At 39.3% G+C, this 17,843-nt stretch overlaps 1 protein-coding gene across 6 annotated transcripts in view; it reads left to right on the top strand.

Annotated features, from left to right (window-relative positions):
• The first annotated feature begins 7,143 nt into the window (after positions 1-7,143).
• The window catches only part of Rimklb (ribosomal modification protein rimK like family member B), an 83,042-nt gene continuing 72,342 nt past the window's right edge, over positions 7,144-17,843 (top strand). For 4 of the 6 annotated variants that reach the window (XM_058580507.1, XM_058580505.1, XM_058580506.1 and 1 more), the window contains exon 1: positions 11,478-11,736. In XM_058580507.1, coding sequence (XP_058436490.1) covers positions 11,669-11,736 — 68 coding nt within the window. In that variant the 5' untranslated portion in view covers positions 11,478-11,668. Of the gene's footprint in view, positions 7,284-11,477; positions 11,737-17,843 lie in introns of those variants that run through there. The other 2 variants (XM_058580508.1, XM_058580509.1) reach the window with 2 other exon arrangements.

Below are 17,843 nucleotides of genomic sequence, written 5' to 3'. Positions count from 1 at the left end.
AATTGAACCCAGGGTTGCTCTACCACTGAGCTACATCCCTAGCCCTTTTTATTTTTCATTTTGAGATAGAGTTTCAGTAAATTGCCCAGGCTGATACAAAAACTTGATCCTTCATCCTCTGTCTCCCAAGGAGCTGGCATGTGCCACTGTACCTGGAACTTCTTATGTTTAGTCTTAAATTTTGATAATTCTTGAGGCTTTGGCTCCAGCCAGATTTCCTTCCTGCCTTTCTTCCTTCCCTCTTCCCTCCCTCCCTTCCCCATTCTTCTTTCTTGTTCTGGAAACTGAACCACAGGCCTGGTGCATGCTGAGCACATGCTTCCTCTGAGCTACACCGACAGACCTCCACCTCTATTTTTACTGTGCTCTCATTAATCCACTCCCGTGTCTTCATGTGTTGTCTCTTGGTTTGTTTCTCCCTTTTCTATACCTCAGTCTAATCTGCTTCTATCTTCTGAACCCCAGATCTGAATATGCTATAGCACATCTTTACAGAGGGCAGTGTCATTTAAGAGACAGAAGTTAAAGAGACACACCCAGTTTCCAGGAAGGACTGCCAAGAGACTCTATTGCTCTCTCCATCTTTGGAGGACACTTTCCAAATTGGAATGTTACCAGTTGGTCTCTAGAACTATCTCAACCCTGCTATGATGCACAATAAGAAAAGGGATCCAGAGGCTGGGGATATAGCTTAGTTGGTAGAGTGCTTGCCTTGCATGCACAAAGCCTTGGGTTCAAACCCCAGTACCACAAAAAGAAAAAAAAAAAAAGAAAGAAAAGGGATCCAGGGGCTGGGGCTGTAGCTCAGTGGTGGAGTGCTTGCCTCACATATGTAAGGCACTGGGTTTGATTCTCAATGCCACATAAAAATAAATAAATAAATAAAGATATTGTGTTCATCCTAAAAAAAATTTTTTTAAATAAAGAAAAGAAAAATGGATCCTCATTCCCTGCCTCTGTCCTTATTTATTTTTTCTTTCTTTCTTTTTGGTTAGCATTGAACCTAGGGACACTTTATCACTGAGCAACACCCCCAACCCTTATTTTATTTTTTAAATGTTTACTTGTTCTTTTTAGCTATACAGGAATGGTTTTTGACATATTATACATACATGGAGTATAACTTCCCATTCTTGTGTTTGTACATGATGTGGAGTTATACTAGTCATGTATTCATATATGAACATAGGAAAGTTATGTCTGATTCATTCTACTGTCTTTCTTATTCCCATACTTCCTCCCTTGCCCTTTTTTCCCCCTTTGTCGAATCCAAAGTACTTCTATTCCCCCTACCCTAATTGTGTGTTAGCATCCACACATCAGAAAGAAAATTTGGCTTTTGGTTTTGGGGGACTGGCTTATTTCACCTAGCATGATAAGTCTCCAGTTCCATCCATTTACCGGCAAATGCCATAATTTCATTCTTCTTTATGGCTGAGTAATGTTCCATTGTGTATACATGCCATATTGTCTTTATCCATTCATCTGTTGAAGGGCACCTAGGTTGGTTCTAGAGCTTAGCTATTGTGAAATTGAGCTGCCATAAACATTGATTTGACTACAGTATGCTGATTTTAGTCCTTTGGGTGTATGCCAAGGAGTGGGATAACTGTCTCATGGTGGGTCCATTCCAAGTTTCCTAAGGAATCTCCATACTGCTTTCCAGAATTGCTACACCAATTTGCAGTTCCACCAACAATGAATGCGTATACCTTTTTCCCCATATCCTCGCCAACATTTATTGTTACTTGTGTTCTTGATAATTGCCATCCTGACTGTAGTGAGATGAAATCTCAGTGTAGTTTTAATTTACATTTCTATAATTGCTAGAGATGTTGAACATTTTTTTTGTTTATTTGCTGACCAATCATATTTATTCTTCTGTGAAGTGTCTGTTCAGTTCCTAAGCCCATTTGTTGATTGGGTTATTTGTGGGGTTTTTTTATGTTTAAGTTTTTTTAGTTCTTTATATATCCTGGAGATTAATGTTCTAACTGAGGTGCATGTGCTAAAGATTTTCTCCCATTCTGTAGGCTCTTCCTTTATAGTCTTGATTGTTTCCTTTGCTATGAAGAAGCTTTTTAGTTTGATCCCATCCCATTTACTGATTCTTGATTTTACATCTTGAAGTTTAGAAATCTTGTTGAGAAATTTGGTTCCTAAGCTAATATGATGGAGAGCAGGCACAGGGTGTCTTGATCCACTTTAAAGTGAGTTTTGTGTAAGGTGAGAGATACGGGTTGCTACATATGGATTTCTAGTTTTCCCAGTATTATTTGTTGAAGAGATTATCTTCTCCAATATATGTCTACAGCACCTTTGTCTAGTATGAGATAATTGTATTTACGTGGATTTGTCTCTACATCTTCTACTCTGTATCATTGATTCATGTCTGTTTTGGTGCCAATGCGATGCTATTTTTGTTACTACAGCTCTGTAGTATAATTTAAGTTCTGATATTATGATGCCTCCTGCTTCACTTTTCTTGCTAAGAATTGCTTTGTCTATTCTGGGTCTCTTTTTTTTCCAAATGCATTTTATGAGTGCTTTTTTCTATTTCTATGAAGAACCTCATTGGAATTTTAACAGAATTTGGATTAAGTCTGTATAGTATGGCCATTTTCACAATATTAATTCTGCCTATCCAAGAACTTGGGGGATCTAAGTTCTTCTTCAATTTCTTTTTTTGGGGGTGGGGTACCAGGGATTGAACTCAGGAGCACTCAACTACTGAACCACACCCCAACCCTATTTTGTATTTTATTTAGAGACAGGATATCTCTGAGTTGCTTAGTGCTTCGCTTTTTGCTGAGGTTGTCTTTGAACTTGGGATCCTTCTGCCTCAGCCTCCAGAGCCCAGCCTTTGGATTACAGGCATGCACCACCTTGCCTGCCTCTTCTTCAATTTCTTTCTTTAGTGTTCTGTAGTTTTTATTGTAGAGGTCTTTCACCTCTTTTGTTAGATAGATTCCCAGGTATGTCCCCCCCACCAGGCTATTGTGAATGGGATAGTTTTCCTAATTTCTCTTTCAGTTGATTCATCACTGATGCACAGGAATGCAATTGATTTATGGGTGTTAATTTCATATCTTTATACTTTGCTGAATTCATTTATGAGTTCTAGAAGTTTTCTGGTGGAGTTTTTTTGGGTCTTCTAAATGTTTATTTAGAACATGTTTTATGTGGTGCTGAGAATGGAACCAAAGGCCTCAAGAGTGCTAGGCAAGCACTCTACCACTGAGCCACAACCCCAGCCTTGGGTCTTCTAAATATGGTATCATGTTGTCAGCAAATAGAGATGGTTTGAATTCTTCTTTTCCTATTCTTACTCCTTTAATTTCTTTCTTCTTTTGCTGTGGTTAGAGTTCAATAACTATGTTGAATAGAAGTGGTGAAAGAGGGCATCCCTGTCTTGTTCCAGTTTTTAGAGGGAATGCTTTCAATTTTCCTTCATTTAGAATGATGTTGGCCCTGGGTTTAACATATATAACTTTTACAATGTTGAGGTATGTTCCTACTATCCCTAGTTTTTCTAGTGTTTTGAACATGAGTGGATGTTGTGTTTTGTCAAGTGCTTTTTCTGTATATATTGATATAATCATGTGATTCTTGTTTTTAAATCTATTGAGGTGATGAATTACATTTATTGATTTCTGTATGTTGAACTAAGCTTGCATCCCTGCCTTATTTTATTTTTTATGGTATTGAGGATTCCACCCAGGAGAATTCTATTGTTGTTGAAAGCTCCATCCTTGTCCCCAGTGCCAATCCAATAACAAGGATACTGTTTTGAAAAAAATGGAGAAAGAAGGTTTATTGCTTTGCTAGCAAAGGAGAAACACAGGGGACTCCTGTCCCAAAGCTGTGATTCTGCACCTCCACAGGAATGGGAACTTTATAGAGGTGTTTCAGAAAAAATGAGATTAGAGAGATCAGGAAGGAGAAGGTTAGGGAAAAGAAGATCAGAAAGGAGATCAGGAAGAAGTTTAGGGAAAAGAAGATCAAAGAGGAGAAGTTTAGGGAAAAGATTGGGGGAAAAAAACTTTTTAATTTTCAAAGCCACAAATGATATAATCATAGCATCAACTGAATCCCTGTTATACTATCACTGAGCTACATTCACAATCCTTTATGTTCTTAGGCAGAGTCTTGTTAAATTGCCGAGGCTGGTCTCAAACTTCTGTCCTCCTGCTTCAGCCTCCAGAGTCTTTGGAATTACAGGTGTGTGCCACTCCATCTGGCATTTTTTTTTTAATTGTTGTTTAGTTTAGTTGTTTTTTTTTTTTTAAGAGAGAGAGAGAATTTTTTTTAATATTATTTATTTAGTTAGTTAGTTAGTTTTCAGCGGACACAACATCTTTGTTTGTATGTGGTGCTGAGGATTGAACCTGGGCCGCACGCATGCCAGGCGAGCGCACTACCGCTTGAGCCACATCCCCAGCCCTAGTTTGTTTTTTAAGATTTTGAGACAGGGTCTTGCTAAATTGCTTATGACTTTAGTAATTGCTGAGACTGGACTTGAATTTATGAACCTTCTGACACAGCCTTCTGAGTTGCTGGAATTACAGGAATGCACCACTGTACCTGGCCAGGTTTGGTTTCTTTCTTTCTTTTTTTTTTTTTTTTTTTTTTGGTACTGGGTATTGAACTTAACTCTGAGCCACATCCCTCAGAGTTATATTTTACTTAGAGACAGAGTGGCTAAGTTACTTAGGGCCTCAAGCTACTTACTAAATTGCTGAGGCTGGCTTTGAACTCTAGATCTTCCTGCTGAGCTTCTGGAATTAAAGGCATGCTCTACCATGCCCAGCCCAATTTTGTTTTTAATTCCAGTCTGATGCTAATGCATGTAATTGCAGGAACCTAAATCACATTCAAAATCTATCTCTAGCCAGTGTGGTGGGGCACCCCTGTAATCCCAGAGTCTTGGGAGGTTGAGACAGGAGGATTGTGAATTCAAAACCAGCCTCAAGTAAAAAGCAAGGCTCTAAGCAACTCAGTGAGGGCCTGTCTTTAAACAAAATACAAAATAGGCCTGGGGATGTGGCTCAGTGGTCGAGTGTCCCTAAATTTAATCCCCAGTATCCTCCGCCAAAAAAAAAAATCTATCTGTAGAAGAGTATAATGCGTAGTTTTTAGTTTCCCACTCTCTGTAATACAGAAAGGTATAAGAAATTTGAACAAAGATTAAGCAAGCTAAGTCATAGTATCTCAGCATATCTAAAATCAGTTAAGCCATTATCTTCCAGTACAGACCATCCCACCCCTAGCTCACCCTGTTATACTGCTGACATATCTGTGAGTCATTGTTAGCATCTATCTTCATTTCTATCTTTTCCTCACTTTGAATCCCAACAAACACCCACATATGCATACACACACTCTTGGCTACCCAAATCCTATTAAGCCTACTGTTTTTGTTTGTTTGTTTTTTGTTTTTTGTATTAAAGATCAAAAACGAGGGTGGGAGTGGAGATTGGGAGTGGTTAACTATATCACAAGTTCTTTTTTTGAGATAAGTTCTCCTAAATTGCCAAGGCTGGCCTTTAATATGCCATCTTCCTGCTTCAGAGTCCTGAGTTGCTTAGATTACAGCTTTTCACCACCAAACCCAGTGAGCCTACCTTCTTTTTTTTAAATATTTTTTTTAGTTGTAGATGGACACAATATCTTTATTTTATTTACTTATTTGTATGTGGTACTGAGGATCAAACCCAGCGCCTCACGCATGCAAGGCAAGCACTGTACCACTGAGCTACAACCCCAGCCCGAGCCTACTTCTTAATATCTTCAAATTTGTCTGTTCTCATCATTCTTTCCATCACTTTAGTTCAGTCCTCTCTTTAGCAGAGTCCTAACTGGTGTCTGAGTTCCAGTGCTTTCCTACCTTTATTCCTAATACACAGCAGCCAGAGCAATCTCTTTAGTATTAATCAGATTAAGTCATCTCCCTGGTTTAAAAATCATAAAGGTTCCTCACTGTTTTTAGGATATGGATGAAACTTCATTCCATCATTATGTACAACTATAATGCACTAATAAATGAATATGGAAAGAGAGAGAGAAAGAGAGAAAGAAACTCACTAGCATTATTATTATTATTATTACCAAATTTTTGTGGTGGGGGATTGAACCCAGGGCAAAGTACATGTACATGATAGATAAGTGCTCTATCACTGAGCTACATCACCAGCACTTTTTATTTTTTATATTTTATTTTGAGATAAGATTTCACTCTGTTGCCCAGATTACCCTCTAATTTGCAATCCTCCCACCTCCACCTCCTATCTCTGGGATTGCAGGTAGGTACTACCAATCTTGGTGTATAGGCAACATTCTATTTGTAATGTCTCTGCCACCATCCTTAATTGTCCAGAATCCTTACTTTAATTTGGCTAATTTATTTTCTTCTTTCTTTCTTTTTTCTTTTCTTTTTTTAATTTTCTCTCCCTTTCCCACATCCCCCTCCCCCTCTCTCTTCATAGTGCTGTGGATAGAACCCAGGACTCTTGAATACTAAGCACATACTCTACAACTGACCTATACCCCAAGCCCATGGCTAAAGATGAGTATAAATAAAAAATTTATATTCATCCTTCCTAACTCAGTATATCCTTTGGATTGTCTTCCTGGATATCTCTGCTACAATGTGAATTTACTGTGGACAGATGCTTTGCTCACCATCCTCTGCCCCAAACCAAGCACAGGAGCTTACACATCCTGTGCATCAAAACGATATATTTAAAAACAACAAAAAGATATGTTGAATAAATGTGGTATAAGAAGCATTTGATTTTTACACCTAGTTCCTGCACAGAACTCCTAAAATTCTTGGAATTTTCTGAGTGGTAGGAGTGTCTTTTGTTATTCATAACAAGCCTCTGATCTTGCACAGTGATCACTCCTGGGTTTATGCTAATGAGATGATTTTAGTGTGGCCCCTAGTAAACTTCAGGATTGGGCTGCTCTCCAGAAAGACCAAGAGATTAGAACTGGAACTTTCAGACCCACCCATCGACCTCCAAGAAGCAGGGAGTGGCTAAAGGTAAAGCACTATAAAATCTCTTGAACTAAGGAGGCTTGATGAGCTTTGGGGTTGGTGAACTGAACCCGTATTCCAAGAAGGTGGTGCATCCCAACTCCACCTTACACGGGGACAGACTATCCTGTGCTGAGGACTCTTCTCAGACCCCACGTTCTACGTACACTCTTCGGCCAACTATTCATCTGGTTTTTGTTTTTTTCTTTCATCTGTTCTTGATAATATACTTGATCATGAACTGGTAAGTAATGTGCTTTCTTGAGTTCTCGGAGTCATTCTAGCAAATTATTCAGACAGTTGAGGAGGTCATGGGAATCCCCAGTGATAGCTTGCTTATAAGTCAGAGGTACCAGAGGCCAGGACTTGAGGTTTGCAGCTACTGTAGGTGGGACAGTTTGGTGGGACTAATCTCTTAACTTAGGGGATTTGATGTAACTCCCAGGAGACAGAGTTGGTAAGAATTGAACTGTAGAACAACCAATTGCTGTCAGAATCCCTCAGTGCAGAAGTAAAAATAACCTGGCACATCTGGTTGTCAGAAGTGTTCTATGTGAGCCTGGCACACCTTTAGTCCTAGCTACTCAGGAGATTGAGGCAGGAGGATGGCTTGAGTTTAGGAGTTCAGGGGTCAACAAGGGTGACATAGTGAGGACCCCCCACTTAAAAAGTCTTCTGAGTTAGAGTATAGAGAAACTTTGTTTCTTAGAATAAATAAAGAAGTTATCAGCAAGTTAAGAGGATTCTGAGCGTGAAGGGGAGAGACTGTATTTTCTAAAACCAGACACAAGAGGGCAACAAATAACTTCTACAGACAAGTCTTACTGTTCAGTTGCTGAATGTTAGTTAATGTAGTTCCTGTAGCAATAATATTGGGCTATACCTAACAGTGTGAAAGACCTTTACAAACTAAGACCTGCCTCATCAATGATTTCTCTCCGATTGTCTTTGTGGTAAACACTTCGCAGCAGCCAGGCACGGTGGCACAAGGGCTCAGGAGGGTGAGGCCAGGAGAGACTGCATTTTCTAAAACCAGACACAAGAGGGCAACAAATAACTTCTACAGACAAGTCTTACTGTTCAGTTGCTGAATGTTAGTTAATGTAGTTCCTATAGCAAGAATATTGAGCTATACCTAACAGTGTGGAAGACCTCTACAGACTAAGACCTGCCTCATCAATGATTTCTGTCCGATTGTCTTTGTGGTAAACAGTTAGCAGCAGCCAGGCACGGTGGCACAAGGGCTCAGGAGGGTGAGGCAGGAGGATCACAAGTTCAAGGCCAGCCTCAGCAGTTTAGAGAGATTATCAGTGAAGTGAAAAAGAACCAAAGTAACGCCATTTTGTTCTGACCTGACTCCATTTTATCCTTGCTTAAAATGTTTTCTTTTTCAGCCTCCTGACAGATGTATCTATGTTGACAGTACAGTAGGATCTTCCCGTGTCCCTGATTATGGCCCTGATGTATAACAAAATGACTCTGAAATGTGTAATCAAAACAATTCTCTCTTGCAATCAAAATACGTCCCAACAGGGTCTTTCTGACCTAAATGTGTTCTTGTGGGTTTTGCCTCTATAAACTCTGTATTTCCAAAATTCAGAAGCTGGGAGTTCTTTGAGGCGTCAGCCTGCTTCCAGCTGCTTGTCTGGCATGCTTGTTAAAGGGCCCTTTTTCCCTTTCAATTTGTCTTAATATGCTTGGTGGTTTGGAATTCTCACACACTCCATAATAATCAGCAATTTAGGGATACACTCTCTCAAAAATAAAAAGGGCTGGGGATGTAGCTCAGTGATAGAGCACCCCCTGGGTTTAATCCCCCCACGGATTAGACCATACACCTAAATGTAAATTCCCAGAAAGAGGGGGATAGTGTCAGGTGCCTATAATTCTAGCACCTTAGAGTCTGAAGCAGGAAGATGCCTTGAGCCTAGCCAGGAATTTAAACCAGCCTGAGAAACTTAGAGAGAATCTGTTTCAAACAAAATAAAATAAAAACATTACAAAACTAGAAGATAACAAAATCTATACATACCTCCTGCCTCCAATATTTCTGCCTCAACCTCTCAAGTCACTAGGATTATAAGCATGAGTCAACCATACCCAACTCCCCTTTTTAAGGTGTGTGTGTGTGACAGGATTTTCCTAAATTGCTCAGCTGGCCTTGAGGTTGCATTCTTCTGCCTCAATCTCCTTAGTCCCTTGGGATTATAAACATACACCACTGTGCCTGAATGTGTTGTCTTTTTAATTTTGTATTCTACTTTGTTCATTGCTGATACAAAGAAAAGCAATTTAGATTTATTTATCTATTTGTTTATTTGCAGTGCTAGTAATCAAATGCAGGGCCTTGCAGTTGTTAAGCAAGTACTCTTACACTGTGCTACTCCTCCAGCTCCCTCCTTTTGGGGGAGCTTTATCACAGAGTTACATGCTCAGATTTTTAATTTTGACTCAGGGTCTTGCTAAATTGTTTAGGGCCTTGAATTTGTGATCCTTCTGCCTCAGCTTCCTGGTTTACTGGGATTACAGGATACCACCGTGCCCTTTTAAATTTTGAGTCGGGGTCTCACTAAATTGCTGCAGATCATCCTGAATTGTTGAGGCTGACTTTGAATTTCCGATCCTCCTGCTTTAGCCAGGGATTGCAAATTCAAAGTCAGCCGCCTCAACAATTCAGGATGATCTGCAGCAATTTAGTGAGACCCTGACTTGTGCCACCACACCAAGCTCCCACTGACTTTAAAACAGTTAATTAATGTTTTGGGTTTAGCTACGTAGTGCAGCACTTGTCTAGCATATGTGAAGCCCTGGGCTCCATTTTTAGCATTATAAAAGACAAAGGAAGGAAAGAAGTTTTAAAAGGAAGTTAGTGCTTCTATAGTGTAACAGATATATGTACAAATGTATATAAAAATATAAGTGGCATGGTGCAGTGGTGCATACTTGTAATCCCAGAGGCTCCGGAGGCTGAGGCAGGAGAACCAGGAGTTCAAAGCCAGCCTCAGCAACATCAAGGTGCTGAGCAACTTGGTGAGACCCGTCTCAAAATAGGATTGGGTATGTGGCTCAGTGGCTGAATGCCCCTGAGTTCAATCCTGGTACCCTCCCAACTAAATACTAGTTTTTAATTCTATGCAGATTCAGGGAGGGCTGTGTAGCCCTCCTAAAAATCAGTGGTTATGAAACTTTCATGCATCACAATTATCCAATGTATATCAAACTGAAGAGGTTTTTTTTTTTTTTTTGGTACTGGGATGGAACCCAGGGGTGCTTAACCACTGAGCTACATTCCCAGTTTTTTGTTTTTTATTTTGAGACAGGGTCTTGATAGGTTGCTTAAGGCCTGAAGAATCTAACTCCATCCCTGCGGATTTCAATTTGGTATGTGTAGCATACTTTGCAATCACCTTCAGGTGATCCTGGCTCTGTCAGGTATTCTTACTAAATGTGAGTATGTATCTGAATCTCCTGAACGTGAATGTATGATAGCCAGATGCATACAGGATGATCAGTTAAATTTGAGTTTCAGGTAAATAACAGATAATTTTAAAAAATAGGTTATGTCTCATAAGGTAATATTTGAGGCAAAACATCTGTTTAACTAAAATCCAAATGATACTATCTCTCCAAGCATCAGAAAACATTTTCAAATTAGTAGTTAAATCTCCCTTGTGGCAGGTATTTGTCATGGTTATATACTTTGACTTTTAAGGAAAATTTCAAAGTGTGTAATCTCATCAGGATTTTTCTCTTACTGATTATCCCCCTGAAACAAAAAGCTCAAGAGAAATAATATTACTGATCTCTGATATTTTACCATTTCACATCTCTTACTGTTTACTCTCCTCCTTTGCTTCCCCTTTTCTTTTTAAGTTAGTTTCTCTGATTTTGTCCAAGTTTTCAACAAAATAATTTTTTTTCAGAGCTCCCTCTTTCTTTCTCCCTCTTTTTTTCTTTCTCCCTGCTTTCTCCTCAAGCTTTCCAAGCCGACATTAAAATTTGTAGAAACTAGTTAGAGTACTAGAGACCAGCCTACAGTAGCATGTTCCCGAAGGAGATTCTATTCTGCCTGTTCTTTGGCTGAAGCAAGTTCCTGGTCAGGGCAAAAAGGAGCTTCAAGAAACAACAATTGCTTTGCTTTAAGGATCTGTTGGGAGAGTGATGGATGGCACTGCAGTTAGGACTTGCAGAGCTGCAGGAAAAGGAGGGGAGTCATTGCCAGGCAGCATGAGGGGAGGAGGTGTCTGGAAGAAAGAGCCAGTCAGGAAGAGCTTATGAAAGGGGTGGAGAATGCACTGCCTGTGTCTGCTGCCTGCAAGACCTTTCTGCAGACATTGTGTCTTTGTGAGCTGACTGCAGAGGCCATGTGCACGCACAATGTATGTGATGTATGTGTTGCTTCTTTCAGATCATGGGTCTGTGTGAACTGCTGACTACAAGAAACAGGAATGGATGTTGAAAAGATTTTGCAGTCAGAGTGCTTGTTTGTGGTTGTGTGGAATGTGTGACTGATTTTTTGCCAAATGCACTGTTCTGATTCCAGCTCTGAAAGTTTAGTGGAAGTCTGGCAGACTAAGCCAAGACACAACAAAGTCAGAATTTAGAAGGAGATTATGGGGGCAACCTGAGATGGAAACCAAGAGAGAAGCTGTTGCAACAAGAGAAAAAGAGAGAAAGGGGGAACAAGAAAGCAGAAGGTAAATAAAAGAAATTCCTTCCTTAGAAAGGAAGAAATTTCAGAGGAGAAAGGAAAGAAATAATACATACTTCCAGATTTAGCACAAGACCCCCCTAGTTCTAGTACCTAGCTAGGATAGTTCATCTCCCTCATATTCTTCTAGACATGGCTTATCCTGAAATATGTATATTAGAGGTATATTTTGGTTCACCGGGGGATATTTAAAATCTTAATTATCTAGAAAGGAGCATTACCAGTTCTTATATGAACAAAAAAGAGATTTTGTTGTTATTATAGAAAGGCCATTGGGCATGATGGAAGGACATCAGTTTTGGTCTAGGAATTCATTGAGCAGGATTAAAATATTTATTTCTGGTGATTAAAATAATGTGTGAAATGCATGACATTTCAAAAGCAGGGGTATTGAAATATACCCAATCTCCATGTGCAAAAACTGTTATTGTCATTACTTTTAAAAAATTTAACAGGTACCACCTAAACTTGGAATGAGATATTTAAATTAGTCATAGATTTTTTTTTCCAGATCTAGACAGGTAAACCAGACAGCATAACTTTTAATGTGGATGTGAGTTGAAGAGTCCTAGTTGGGAGTATCCCAGTTTTGATTTGTTGGCAAAAAACTAACTGTATTCTTAATTTCAAGTTTCAACCATTGTGATGTCCTGTTCCCAGCATTTTGCTCACTAATTTGTCTTTTGTTTCCTTCAGCCATCTTTTTCACTTTTTTTTTTCTTCATCTGTCTCTCTCGGTTTGTTGTCTCTTCCTCCATTTCCCCCTGGATTTGAGTAATAGTTTTTTTGCCTCGTTTCCTCATCCTTCTCTCCTTTGTCGGAATCTTTCTTTTTTCATGTTTGTCCTTCTCCTCATTGCTTTCTAGGTGTCTTTGTCTCCAGCAGAGGGGGTCTGACCAAGACACTGAGGTAGGGACGTGGCCTGGGAGAGAACAGGGGAGAGGCTGGTCGGGAGGAAGTCCGGCTTCAGCTGTTTCTGCAATCAGCCTACAAAATCTGACCTACAGCCCTGCTCTGTAAATCCCACCCCACCGTCTCCCAGTCAAAGGGTCTCCACTTCTCCACCTTCAATTGCACCTCCCCCGCCCCATGCCTCGGTGACATCATTCTCTACCAGCTGTGACTGTCAAGAGACACTGACCTAGTTTTGGCCTCTCTATTAGGCACTAAACCCTGATTTTTTCCACTAAACTGAGTTTTCTGCTAAACCCTTTATGTTCCAAAATGTCAGTGGGTTCCATTTTAAACCTCAAAACATTTTACAGTCTCCCACAACATAGTAGTTTACATGTCTGAAGTAAGAGAAAAAACTTAATGATAGGACTTTAGCAAATCCATTTGTGACTTAAATGGATTTATACATTATTCTTAAATAGAATCTACAAATGGGGTGGGGAAGCACAGGCCTTTAATCCCAGCATCTCCAAGAGACATGAGGATCACAAATGCTAGATTAGTCTCATCAATTTAGTGAGACCCTCAGCCATTTAGCAAGACCTTGCCTCAAAATTAAACAATTAAACTAAAGTTTAAAAGGCAGGGGACTGGGAATGTAGCTCATTGGTACATATCTCTAGGTTCAGTCTCTGGTGCAAAAAAAAAAAAAAAATTAAAAAAGAAATCAGAATCAATACATAGTGGGGCATTGTGGCACATGCTTGTAATCCCAGCAATTTTGGAGGCTGAGGCTGAAAGATCTAAAAGATATAGAGATGGGGATATAGCTCAGCAGTAGAGCATCGCTGGGTTCAATCCCCACTATTGTAAAAACAAAAACAGATTAAACAAACAAAAAACCCTAAAACAAACAACAAAAACTACACATATTTGAGGAAATATACATTTATTAGTAATACTTTTTGTTAAATCCTATAGATGATGTTGTTTAATGGGTTCTTAGATTCTGCAAATTCCAATATATGCATCACTATTTTTCAAATGTCTTTTTAAATGCTATCATAGATAAGCCAAGACAGAAAGCAGTGATATTTAAATTAAATTTAAGAAGTGGGAAAACTGTCCACAATCAATTTTAAGGACTTTGGTTGGATTATAAAAAGAAATGAAGCAAAGCTAGGCGTGGTGCCACATGCCTATAATCCCAGCGACTTTGGGAGGCTGAGGCAGTTCAAGGCCAGCCAGGGCAATTTAGAGAGACTGTCTTAAAATAAATCAAAAAGGGCTGAGGATATAACACAGTGTTTTCCTAGCATGTTTGAGACCCGAGGTTCAAACACCAGTATGGCAAAAAAGAAAAAGAAAAAAAAGTTGAACAAAGTGGTTAATAATCTGTACTTCTTGGCTGTCCACTTATAGCTGTTTGATTTTGGATAAGCTACTTAACCTCTCTGAGCCTCAATTTGTTCATTTATAAAAAGAAGATATTTAAATCCAATAATGGTATTAGGAGCATTAAAGGGCTTGCTATATATAAAAGCTCTTAGAGCCAGGTACAGTGTCATACGCCTGTAATCCCAGTGACTTTGGAGGCTCAGGTAGGAGGATTGCAAGTTTGAGGCCAGTCTCTGCAATTTAGCAAGTCCCTAAACAACTTAATGAGACCCTGTCTCAAAAAAAAAAAAAAAAAATAGAATGTAGCTGAGTGTTAAAGCACACCTGGGTTCAATACCCAGTACTACTACTGCTACTACTACTATCTATAAATGTTAACTACCCATTCAGGGTGCTGCTGGTGGCATAGATGGTGACAAATCCTCACAGCCCTTATGCGGTTTGAATATTATCATTTCCATGGGTAGATTCCATGAATAAGTTGTCTACTAACTCAGCCATGTTTTTTTGCATCAAGTGAGGGGGTGGTCCTATGTTTTTGTTTTTTCTTTTCCCCTGCCTCAGTGCTTCTTCTATTTATGGGAGAACACAATGGCTTTCCAAATTTACTTATTCTATATTTTTCCACTCATTCTTCAAAGCTTTTATATTTATATTGAACCCAGAGGTGATTTACCACTGAGCTACATCACCAGACCTTTTTATTGATTTTCAGACAGGGCCTCAAAGTTGCTGAGGTTGGCCTCAAAACTGCAGTCCTCCTGCCTTAGCCTCCTGATTCACAGGTATTACAGGTGTGTGCCACCATGCCCTGCCCCAAATCGATATACTTTTAAAGATACTTTTGTCAACCATAGGTAACAATTCTCTTTTGAGGGAATAAGAAAATTTTTTTTCTCAGAGTCATATATGAGTGATAAACGCCCAGGAATATAGTTTTGATTTATAAGGCATGACATGGTTCTTTCTTAGAAGTTTCAGGAGCTTTTTAGTTATAAAAGAAAGTAGTAGTGTCATGCAGTAGGTGAAATCGAGGTTGGGAAATCTCTGCCATATGATTCAGATGTTTTTAACAACGCAGGGGAATCTTTTACAGTATTCTGACATTATCATATTCTTATCTTTAAGGTTGGTGGAAGCCTGAGATCCTGGAAGGTTAGTATACATTCCAAGAGTTTTATCTAGTCTCAGGAATACTAGGTCAGAGACAGGGATTGATAGTATATAGCTATTAAAAGGGACTACACCCAACTCAGAATAACTTTAGCTCTTAATCTGCAACATCTCTTTATAATAATGATATTCTAATCAGTGAACCCTAGTCTGCATACTCTTAAATATAGATGCAGTTTCTTTTCTTTTTTGATACTAGTGGATTGAACCCAGAGGTGCTTTACCACTGAGCCACATCCCCAGCCTGTTTTATTTTTCATTTCGAGATAGGGTAGTGCTAAGTTGCTTAGGGACTCACTAAGTTGCTGAGGTTGACTTTGAAATTGCCATCTTCCTACCTCAGCCTCCTGAGCCACTGGGATCCGCCCCCCTCTTTTTTTTTTGAAACAGGGTCTTTTGAAGTTGCTTAGGGACTTGCTAAATTGATGAGGCTTGACTCAAACTTGCAATTCTCCTGCCTCAACCTCCTGGGTTGCTGGGGAATTACAGGCATGTGCCACCATGCCCATCCAGATGTAGCTTCTTTGGTGAACTTCAGTTCATATTCCTATGCACACTCAGGAGACCAGGAAATTATCACCAATGAGTTAATATCATTGACTTAATTTTTTCTTCTGGCAGAGAAGACTAATAATATTTGTTCAACCTTACAAGTTTGCTTGAGGCTACAGTGAGTTAATAAATGTTGAATGCTTTAAAGAAAACATTTTACAAATGGTCAGTTTAGTCTCTTTAAAGGCACTGTTTTCAAACTTTTCGTGTGTCCAAGAATCACTTGTTATGCTTATTTAACAAACACCCAGATTTTGGTAGGCTGGGGATATAGCTCAGTGGTAGAGAAATTGCCTAGCAACAAGAGGACCTAACTGGGTTCAATGCCCAACAGAGCTAGAGGGAAAAAAAATGCAGATTTAGGTGGCTCAAGAAGTGTAGCTAGATTGGCTGATTCAGAAGGTCAGAGGTGGGGGCCACGGAATCTGCATTTTAAACAAGCATCTCCCCTGTGATTCCTATGTGGTAGACAAAAAGAAATTTTACTGACAACCAGATGCAATTTAAGAAAGATGGGGCAACCTACATCACCCCTTGACTTTCATTCAACTCCTTCTCTGATTGAGCCGCTGAATTCCTTTCCCCACCCCAACTCCCTTTGTGTCTGGCATGGGCATTGTCTTAGCATAGTTAGAGAGGCACTGAGTTTAATGTGCAGAAATGGAGTGGAGGAAAAGGAGGAGGGATGTGGGTGGAGAAAGACTAGACTAGTGTTTAGCTATTCTAACGGCGAAGACTGTTGTTGTCGGCTGGTTCTAGCCGGCTGGCTCCGGGAGAGGAAACAGCGGGGAGAGCTAGATTTACTGCAGCTGCCGCTACTGTTCCTTATTTGCTAGTGAAGATTCTGATATAAGACACCCGCCACCTTTTTCTCTAGCCACATGAATTTTGCAGTAATCACATTAGACACTCCATAAAGAATACTATTAAATACTGAAATCAGAGGTTAAATTCCTGTTTATAGTTCTCTTTACTAGTTTTCAGTCCTTTAGTTTTGATCAAATTCCGGCTTGTTTCCTTGAGACCCTGAAGGAAAAGATTGGTGGCAGATGGTGCCTCTGGGGCACTTAAAAGATTTTTGTTTGACCTGCCATCTAGAAAAAACAATGTTGCTCCTTATGTGTTTTGTTTGTTGTTGTTGTTGTTTTTGCCTGATGTACATATACACAAGTAAAATCAGAGATTTGGGATTGGTCGGACCTGGGTAACTTTGTTGGGGGGAGTTGTTTTCATTAAACCCTGTTCCTGTGCCTTCCTGGTATCATCATGTTCTCTCACAACTTACTTTAAAAAAATACTTCTTGCTGCTATTGTATTCTAACCAGCTAATCTGATTAACTGAAATGGCATTTCAAACACAGCCAGATATAATTAATTCTAACATCACTGTTGGTTGTACTTTGGGGGGCAGGATAGAATCCCCTGAAAAGCTTTAAAAAATATTGCTCCCATACCAAGGGACCACTGTACCTATTAAAACTCATTTACTCCTTGTGATAGTTCAGTGAAGTAGGTAACTCTCCTCCCTTTTACAGGTTACTAGATGAAGATACTGGGAGGTTAAATTACTTCAGAAGATCATATAGGTGGTAGAACCAGAAATTCAATCCAGGCAGTCTGATTCTAGAAGTTATCACCTTAGGTTCTGTAACAGCTCTTAAAAGACTCTTAGTACCCTGAAGAAAGTCAGCAAGAAAAAAAAAAAAAAAGGAAGAAAAAAAAAAAACAGACAAGTGATGAAATTATATTGGCAGCAGATTAAAAGCACTGAATAGAAGCTATTGGCTGGAGTGACTGAGAAGGGAATGTGACCTGAAAGAAGGTAAACAGGTTAGGACAGGTAAAGTACTTGGTTCTTAGATCCAGACATCTGGCTTTAACTATTTTTGGAAGCTTTCCAATTGATTCTAATATATATATAAGAATAAGAGCAAAAAATCTGGAAGTGTTTTGGGTTAGGTAAAGAGTGGACTTTATGTTCATCTCAAATTCATCACTCATAGAGTTGTTCTCACTCTCAGAGACATACAATTAATATTAATTATTTGTATTATTACCACACATGTACACTTTGTA

This window comes from Marmota monax, unplaced genomic scaffold (assembly GCF_021218885.2).
Source record: "Marmota monax isolate L192 unplaced genomic scaffold, Marmota_monax_Labrador192_F-V1.1 WCK01_AAM20220418_F8-fsc00315, whole genome shotgun sequence".
Lineage (NCBI taxonomy): Eukaryota > Metazoa > Chordata > Mammalia > Rodentia > Sciuridae > Marmota > Marmota monax.
Note: the sequence above shows the minus strand (reverse complement) of the source record. Positions and strands in the feature narration are given on the sequence as shown.